The sequence below is a fragment of the Pundamilia nyererei genome, unplaced genomic scaffold, assembly GCF_000239375.1.
Source record: "Pundamilia nyererei isolate P.nyererei 1_Seehausen unplaced genomic scaffold, PunNye1.0 scaffold00363, whole genome shotgun sequence".
Classification (NCBI taxonomy): Eukaryota; Metazoa; Chordata; class Actinopteri; order Cichliformes; family Cichlidae; genus Pundamilia; species Pundamilia nyererei.
The window spans coordinates 41,639-51,447 of NW_005187764.1; the positions used below are offsets into that span (position 1 = coordinate 41,639).

At 39.2% G+C, this 9,809-nt stretch overlaps 1 protein-coding gene across 1 annotated transcript in view; it reads right to left on the reverse strand.

The window, feature by feature from the left end:
* Positions 1–9,809, reverse strand: part of LOC102209339 (coiled-coil domain-containing protein 85A-like) — a 46,538-nt gene that overhangs the window by 35,299 nt on the left and 1,430 nt on the right. The window contains exon 2 of the mRNA XM_005752504.1: positions 8,679–9,744. Within this exon, the coding sequence (XP_005752561.1) occupies positions 8,679–9,744 (1,066 nt within the window). The remainder of the gene's footprint in view (positions 1–8,678; positions 9,745–9,809) is intronic.

Here is a 9,809-nt window from a genome sequence, read left to right on the forward strand (position 1 = left end):
GTCAGAAGGAAAATTGATAAAATAAATTACAAATGTTGTATTGTTCGATACATATGCGTACCGAACCGAAAGCACTGTATCGAACGGTTCAATATCGATATGAATATCGTTGCACCCCTATTATTTACACACACATCCAAAGTTGTGTGTGTAAATAAGCTTGTGTGTGATTATGTGATATGCAGCTGTGAATGTACCTGTGTGTATTGGTATAGCTGTTTCCATGATTGGGTCTCTGCCACGCATGCTTCATTCAAGATAATAGTTTTTTTTTTAAAAAGCACAGAAAATCTTCTGATCCCCTTCTGTGCAAGAACAAAGACTTTGTAACTAACCAACCGCCATTAGACCGTACTTTGGGTTCTGGCTATTTACAGAGCCTAATGAGTTTGGCACACTCATTTTTCCCATCTGATTCAGCACAAATATAACCTGAGTTGACAGCCAGACCAGCTGGGCTCAATATAACAGCTCAAACCACTAAACAAAAGGACTAACAGAGACATCCTACATGTGTCTATCTCAAACCAAGCAGATCCTTCAACTTCTTTTCATTTCTTTGGGGAGCAGAAGAGGGAGATAAATCTTGTGACTAGGGCATGTGATGAGTGAAGATTATGTAATGTATATAGTATTGAAAACCCTGTGTTTTAAACATGCTCTGCGCCAGCATGTGATAGCATGATAGAAACATGCATAACACTGCCCCCTGGGTTTTACTGTGCACAACACCATGAATACTGGATAAGCATGCTCTTATTCTTGCTCATCCTCAAAGTGAGGTACTGCCTTCAGGTTTGGAAAAGTGAGACTCTTGGGCCATTTGGGTCAGCTGGAAAGAGAATTTGGTGTTTGCTCCCTGCAAAAGTTTGCTGACCATGTCAAAGCTGTGGAGGGCACAGTGTAAGGGATCAAAATGGGACCAGGGAGCAATCTGAAAAAGCTGTTACTTGTCCAGCTGTCTGGACAAGCCTGGGAAGAATGGGAACAGGATATTGGCCAAATAAAATCAGGTAAGATTTTTTCTAGGTAATTCCTAGAGCTTTTTGATCATGCCTCATACTCCAGAAAAAACAATTGTATGGTCCCACTAGCTCCAGAAGAGCTTTGTCAGAACTGAGAAAAATAGCACTATTGGATTTCACAATAATAACAAGCTCGCTCAGGAGATAGCAGAAGGAGATAACAGATTTAAATCCTGTGCAATAAACCAGGGGCCAAAATAGAGCTGTGGATGCTGGATGTACATTTTATCATTTCCTAGACAAAAATACTAATACTAATAATTGGTGATTGCAATTTTACTAACATATATTTTCCCCCTTTAGAAGAACTGTAACAGCCCTTTATATCTAGGACTAATCAATGAAATGATAAAGCTAGTTATGCTAAAATAACTTTTCTGTTGTCATTGTAAAGTCGATAGAACTCATTCCATCCACGTTTTGACCGATAAGACAAAAAACCACTGACAATGAGAATTGTGTCACGCTAAATCAATCATGTGGTTGGAACAACACATGTTTGGGCTGCTGCATCTGTGCCATTGAGCTTGCTAGGAGCATGGGCAAGATAAAAGACAAAATAACAACAAAAAACCTTAATGAAAATTTAACAACCCAATGGATGCAGCCCAAGGCTCATAAGACAAGGATCCTTATTTGCTGAAAAGATGGGTCTAAGGAAGTCGGTAGTGTGGAGATATTTTACTACTTAAGGTCTGCCAAGAAATCAAAGCACCATACAAACTGTGTCAAAAACATGTTCCTAGAAAGGCAGGTAATACCAAAATATTTTTTTTTCTATCTGAAGCATTGCCAACATGCTTTTTTTTTGTCATTTTCTGTTTTCTTTTTGGTGCGGCCATGAATAAATTTGAACATTGCACAGTTGATTGTTTAGCTGCAGAATGCAATCCGTGCATAATTCCCAGAAATTTCCTCCCGTACGGTATGACATAATAAAAACCACAGCGATATCACAAATGCAACAGATTTTTTTTTCATGATTTATGTCATGAATAAAATATTGTGATGTAAACATGACTAAATGTGGAACATGCCAAGCACTGTCAATACTTTCTAGATGCACTGTATATCCCTCAGAATAACAATGAATATTTACTGAAGCACAGCTCTTTTTTCCCCCTTTGAAATAGTGTAATAGGTGCTAAAAGCTCACTGTCCTACCTTAATAAAGATGCCATAACTGCTACAGCCCACATCTGATTTTATATGATTAAATTTAAAATTGTATCATGGCATCTTCTACCCATGCAGTATGAACGAAAATAAAATCACTATCAGTGAATAGTTGCAAATAACATATCTTTAAATGGCATTAAAATATATGACGAACTTTAAACTTGAGTATATTTATACCCAGTTATGGTTGATTGGTTGATTGAATCTTTATTTTGAACATGTTGAAAAAGTACAACAAAATAGAATTAAAAGAGACAAATGAACAAAGAAAAACAAGGAAAACGAGCAACCACAACTCCAAATAACGTTCATGTTCAAAAAGGAGCAGGAAGAAGCATAAGCTTACTTAATCCCACCCATTTCCCACTATCTAGTATCAATGGACTACAGAAATACCTCATTGCAATTACATTATATGTTATGTGTAATTTTTTTTTTTTTTTTACAGTTCATTCAGTGTCATTTGTCATGATAAAGTACTGTATCTAATATCATTTAATGTGTATATCTCTACAATTGACATACCTCAATTACAGTCCCAGTAGACAGCCTGAGGGTCACATTACATAGACACCATATACTGATACCAGCATAGCAGTGCTACTATAAAGGGTAAAAATTACATAGCGCCTAGTCAATTATTTAGTGCACCAAGACTGGAGAGCAGAGAGCATATTGATGTTAATGACCTCAATTTGTAAAGGTGCTGGCCCTTGATGGAACCTGCTTAATGAAGATTTAGACTGGCTGTGTGTAAGTTTGCAACAAGAAGTGAAGAGCTTCAGTTAAGAATTTGTATTATCCAACTGCTATAGTCCAAAGGCATGGGGTAGACAGAAAGGAGACAGCACAAAGGAAGCAGAAGCAGAATGAATGAGCAGTAGAAGAGATAGATGATGTTAAAGAATAGGAGGATAAGAACGTTGCAGGGAGCATTTCATGAACCAATCAAAGAAGCAAAAGTAGAATGAATAATAATTCTTTTATAAAAATAACCCATGAATTATTTCTACTAATACTAAAGTCCAAACATATCCAATTTGTAGTGCAGCAACAACACTTGGATGTCACAAGGAGCTAAAACTCTGGATGTTCTTCTATCATACCACTTGAGGTAGAATGGGCAGCAAGTGCAGGTGCAGCCAACAGTCTGTAGTGACTGAAATATTTGTAAAGAATTATTTAGTTAGCATAGCATCAGTTATTAATTTATATATATATACGTATATATCAATGTATGTAGGTAACCAAAGTGAGGGTAATTTAAAAAACTATTTATATGCTTTTAGAGATAAACACCTGAGCACTGATAGTTTGAAGGCCCTGTTGTATCTTATTATTTACACAAATAAATATCTTATTTAGGGCCTAAACATATTTAAAAGCTCATAAAAACTTACACACATCACAGGTGTGCTGAAAGCTTGTGTCTCTTAAATGGGTAGAACAAGATGCCTCTGCCCCACCGCTTTGTTTCATGTATATGTATGAAAATGCTGGACTCTAAAGGCAACAGAAAGTCATTTTGGCACAATTTTTGTGACTTTTTTGGGATGAGGCCAGTTGCATATTTGGTCAGATGATACTTTGTTTGGCTTATTGAAGAGTGTGTTGTTGATTTCTTCACCATAGTGTGTATAATCCAGATTCATTCACTTTAAGCTTCAGCTTCCCTGCAACTCTTCCTGCAACAGCATTTCCCTCTGAATATCTACAAAGAGCATTTAACTTCATTTTAATGCCAAAAAACTCATTAAGTCTCAATTTGGAGCAAATTAAATCTTAATAAACTAAATCAGCATTTCTGTTCCTGCCTCCTGAATTTAGTCTCCTCCAGCTAAAATTTCAGCTATGGTGACATCCGTGTTCTTAGTTAAACCATTTATATCCAGACCGGGTTTCATAGCATCCGACTCATTTTTCAGATCGATTTATTTTTTTAGGTCTATGCATCTGTTTGTTACTTGCTATTCTCTCTGAGAGCTAATAGACAGAAAACTTGTGAGGAGCTTGTGATTTTCTATACTGTAAATTCTACCAAAAGCATATGCTTTGTTCTCTTTCATAGTAGGATGTATGAAAAGTTGTGCAGCATCTCAGTTTACAGTACAGTACATCCAGCCACTATTGTTTCCTAGTAATAGCTGAGTCAGGCATCCTGTGTCCACCTAAGGTACAAAGCTATTTCCCATGGTCTCAGCTGTAATATAGAGCACTTCCACTCAGCACAGTAGAAATCATTACTGATGCTAGACTACCACACAGTATTTATACAGTCATGTTTCAGTAGGAAGGGTCATGTGCACTTTGTAATGTAGTGCTAAATACAAAGACCTAACTGCAACCTTTAATGTTGTCTTACAATGGCAAAGTGATAGTTAAGGTGCATCATACTTTTTAACTATTGTTTAAAATAACAGATTGAAAATACACAAATTAAATCAAGAACACTTCATTTTGTTCTACTTATACTAGTGCTGAACTAGTATGTCCTACAGCCGCCATGAGCTTCATTACTGAAGGCTAGAAACAAGGATCTCCCGGGAATATGAGGATTTTTAAGACAGCATTTGCCATTTTTTATGTAAACGAGCCACTGCACAAGCAGACAGACATAGAGCATGATAAGATTTGTCACTCCCCACTGTGTCACGTGTACGTTTGACAAATCACACTTTCCTTATTTATATAGCCCTCATGCATATTTTCAAATTAGTTATGTTCCCTCTTATTTTGAAAGGTCAGTCGCTGCTAAGCCCTGTCCATCACAACTTTTAATCCTGGCAGTGAGAACTGTGTATAAAAATAGATGTCTGTTTGAAACAGTTGTTTAGTTCAACCTTGAGAAATAAAGCTGAAAGACTGTACTTAAGTCACATCTTGATTGTTTGATTTTAATTCTACTACGGTGATGTACAAAATTATAAAAACATGTGCCATTGTATTTCATATACTTGGTGGTATCTGAACTGTCTACCCTGATTTAAAATGTGGCCAATTTCTGGTGTAAGATCGCCGTCTTCTGAACCTATTTTAAGACTGAGCCACTTCAGTATGGTTCTAACCACTTCCTCACTTGCCTCTGCAGTTCCCTCTGGTTCTCCTACTGTGTGTCAAAACCTAATTTCATTTTGGATGTAGGGAGGCAGGTTTGGGCAGGAGATAAACAAAGATTGTGTTATGGCCTAAAAATACATGATTTATTCATGAACTCTATGTTTTTTACAGCACAAGTGATATGCTGTAATATGAGGCAATATTCTTCTTCAGATGTTTTAGAATAAAACAGTCATAGTTTGTGTTGACAGTCTAGCCCAAGGATTCACAACATACAATCCTGTGAAATTAGAAAAATCATGAAAATGGCCTGGGTTGTACAGACATGTAAAAAAGTAATTTAGAGATTAGATGGAGCCAGTTGCTGCAGATCAAATGCATTTGATTAGTTGATCAACAAGTGTGACACCCCTCTGTCAAATCGTTTTGGCAGTTTGATCATCTGGAGTATTCAGGTGTGTGTTAATACTTTCCAGAAGAAGGTCAGACTGTAGTAGACTCCTTGAAATTCCAAAAATCCAGAGACTTGCATCTCAGACCCTAAAATCCTCAGATAGTATGTAAATATTAAAGTTCGTGACAGTGCAATTAGAAAAAGACTGAGGAGAAAGCCTTTTCTCTCTAAAGAGAACATGGCAGCATCACAAAGGTTTGCAAAGTTGCATCTGAAGAAACCACAAGAGTATTCCTTTGGACAGACAACACTAGAGCATTGTGATTTGCTGGTGTGTCCTTGGGATCATTGTTCTGTTGCATGTCCCAGCTTTGGCAAAGCTGTCAGACAGATGGCCTCATATGTGACTCTAGAATACAAAGCTGCTACTACAGAGCAGCTCATGCTCCACTCATTGACTGCAGAAGAGCATTATGGAAAAGTTAAAGCTCACTGTGAAAGATTAAACTAGTCACTTCCTGCATTTTAAAACAAAATAAGAAACATTTGAATAAATTATTGTGAAAGTAAAAAAAGTTCATCATCTTGTCTGCATCTGCCTGTAGCCTCTCTCATATCTACCATTTATGCTTTTTCGTCTCAGTCTGCAGCTCTCAACATCCTCAGCTTTGCTCTTCAGACCTTAAACCATCTGATTGTGGTGCTCTGCTCGAGTTTATTCTGCTTGCTCGGATTAGTCGTCCACTCTCTGGATACTCTGCTCAGTTCAGCAACAGTTCCCCCACTGCTCTGCACAGCCAACAACCATGGCTCAATATTCCATTTGCAACCCAAGTCCAAGAGCCGCTCCGTAATTATAACAGGTGGCTAATGCGGCTAATGAGTAACTGCTAATAGTTAAGGAGCTAATGTTAACATGTGCACCAGCCAGGTTAACATTTTTAATAACTGTTTATAAATGAATGTTTTGAAAATATTTATTGACCACTAAAAATCATCCCAAAGTGTAGTTCAATATCATGAATGTTAAATACTTCAACTGTTAGTGAGGGGAGGAGCTGAACGCCCGTCTGTCTGCAGCGGTGCAGCTAGAAGATATCGATCGTTGCAAGTGAACACTGTAATATTGTATGAATTGAGTGATTTAATTTAGTATCAATTAATATGTGAGTATCGATTTTTTGGACCACCCTAGTTGATGTGAGCTTGTTGTGCCGATGCTGTTTTTCACATGCAAAGCCGACACTCAAAAACACAGAGAAACAACTAAACCAAAGAGTCAATAGGGAGGACTTTGGAATATTTAATGGAAGCCAAAATTAAGTCAAGCTTAAAAGCCAAGCCAATGCATTTCAAATCCGCTCAGCTGTTTCAAAGAATGTCATGAGTCCTTTTGCTGTCAAAAATTGAAGGGGCCTGTGCAGTGTGCATGTGGAAAAATTCCACGTGAGCGTTTCAGAAGAGCTGAGCAGCTGTCAGATGTGAGCTAATAAAAATGAATGGGTACAAAGTCACACTTACCTGTGTCCCTGCATGCATACTACACTATATATACATGCATGTTAAACTCTCTTTATTTGTTTCCATGCCTAAATACTGTCTACTCATCCTTCAGCTGTCACTGTGTGCGCATGTGCATCCAAACATGTATGTGTGACTATAATTGTAGGTCTAGCTCATAGGCCACGTCTAAACCTAGCTAAGTCCTCAGCAGTTTCTATGAGTTAACTCAGTCTTGTGTTTCCTTGAACCAAGGTCATCCATTACTGTGACTTTACACTTAAGAGTTTGGGAGTACCACAGCATAGAAAGTCCATGAGCAGTCCATTAGTTTGTTTTTTATACTGAAAGATTATAAAATAATGAGAATTTATCTCTACAAATTCTCACTTCCATTCTCCACTTCCTGAACTGTTTTGATATTGCATCAGTTTTTGGTCAACTGAGTTATTGTTAATAAAAGTATTACATGTGCTTCTTTCTGTTTTTTAATTATATTAGCAACTAAAAGCTTGTTGTTATAAATACAAACTTCCCAGAGAACACTGGCAAATAAGCCGTAAGTTAATATTTTTTCATTTAACTTACATTGAAAGGCTCAACTTTTTAATATATGTAAAGATATACAAAAATGAATCTGAATCACAAATAATATAAATGAAAGGTGGAATATGGGAGTAGAAGCCTGGTTGAAAATTATTAAAATGGTCAAGTAAAAAAAAGCATTAGATCAAATAGACTAAGGTGTATTTACATAACAAATCTTCTATATGCCTATTAGGTTTTAACAATCTGAAGGAATACGTTAAAAAATAATATACTGAGATGATGGCAAACAAATACTAAAGCATTGATATCAGCTATGTAGTTCCTTTACATATCTATATTATTGCTAATATATATTGTAATATATCTATATCACTGAAGAACTTCTGCATAGATGCAAACTGCATTTCGTTGCCCTGTACCTGTGCATGTGCAATGACAATAAAGTTTAATTCTATTCTATCCTATTCTATTCTTTATCTTGTTGCTTTAATAGGCACACCGCTAACATGGACTCCAAACAGTAAACAGTTTAATAATAATAATGGATTGCATTTTTATATAGTGCTTTTCGGGACCCCTCAAAGCGCTTTACAATACCACTATTCTTTCACTCTCACATTCACACACTGGTGGAGGCAGCTACAGTTGTAGCCACAGCTGCCCTGGGGCAGACTGACAGAGGCGAGGCTGCCATATCGCGCCATCGCCCCCTTTATCCTCATTAAGTAAAGAAATGCAATAAATGTATATTGTTGAAAACATTCAAATGTTTGTATGCTTGTTGTGAATGTACGGCTCATGTAATTGATAAAAATATCTCTATTTGGTCATTATTAGTACTTGCTTCCACCATTTTCTAGTTAGATAAAACAATATGTTAGTGCATCTCTCTATAAATGTATAAGTGTTCATTTATGTGTCATAAAATGGTTTATGAATGAAAAAATACAAGATAAGCGTTACCATGTGCCTACCGTTGTACAGACTCTGGTGGTGGGGGGCAATCTCTTCACCCGCTGGTCTCCTGTGACTTCCATCCCTGCCAGGGGAGCCACTACTATACTTCCCCTTGCTGTGCTCCACCCCTGGGCTCTGATGATAGTGATAGTGGTGCCGTATAGACTCTGGACTTCCCACAATCACCCGCCCTTTTCTCAGGTGCTCAGGTGTGCCCATTGCTACCTGCTTGGCTTCAGGACTCCCAGCCCCTGCTGAGTTTACCTGCCGGTGTCGCTGACTCAGATCTGGGCTGGACTTAGCTGAGCCCTTGCCACTGCCTGGAGATGCCTGTCCTGACATCAGTAGCTGTTTCTGTGCTAGTAGGTCAGAGCTGCAGGGTTTGGAGTGGGAGCCACAAGGTAGCCTGGTAGGAGACTTGCTGTGTTTCTCTGGGCTGTGTCCTCGAAAGCTGTGAAGCTCTAGGTTGGTGAGGGAACCTCCACGGGGCCGGCAGGACTGGGGAAAGGTGTGGTACTCCGTGGTGGAGCTGCGCCTCCTCCCGCTGAATTCACAAACATCTCTCTTTTGTCCTGAAGAGCTGCATCTTGAGCCAGATCCAGGGCTTGAATTGGAGCCAAGAGGGGAGGGTTTATGGTGAGGGTTATCTGGGCTGTCTGTGCTCCCTGCGCTGGAGGTGCTGCTTCCATCGCCAACATCCCGCAACAGGCCTGGTGTAGGCATGCCACCGCCCAGCTGAGACAGGCTACTTTGACTGTCAATGGAGCTCCTGCAGCCAGGCCCTCCCTGACCACCACCACTTCCCCCTGTGCTTGCAGCCACAACTGTGGCCCTCTCCTCTTCTAACATGAGGCACACCTCCTTAAGCTCCAGGTTCTCCCGGATCACCTCCATCTGCCGCTGCTCCAGCTCCTTAAGCTTCTGCAAATAGATAGCCACTTCCTTCCTCATCAGGCCAGCGCTGTAGCGACCCAATCGCTGCCATTCCCGCGACACCCGCTTCCCTTTCTGCCGGTCGTCATCCAGGAAGCAGCACAGGTCCCTCAGCTCCTGGTTGTCCTCCTGCAGTTTCTGGTTCACGTCCTGGTTTACACAGAGCACGCGCGCACACACGCGCACACACACACACACACACACACACACACACA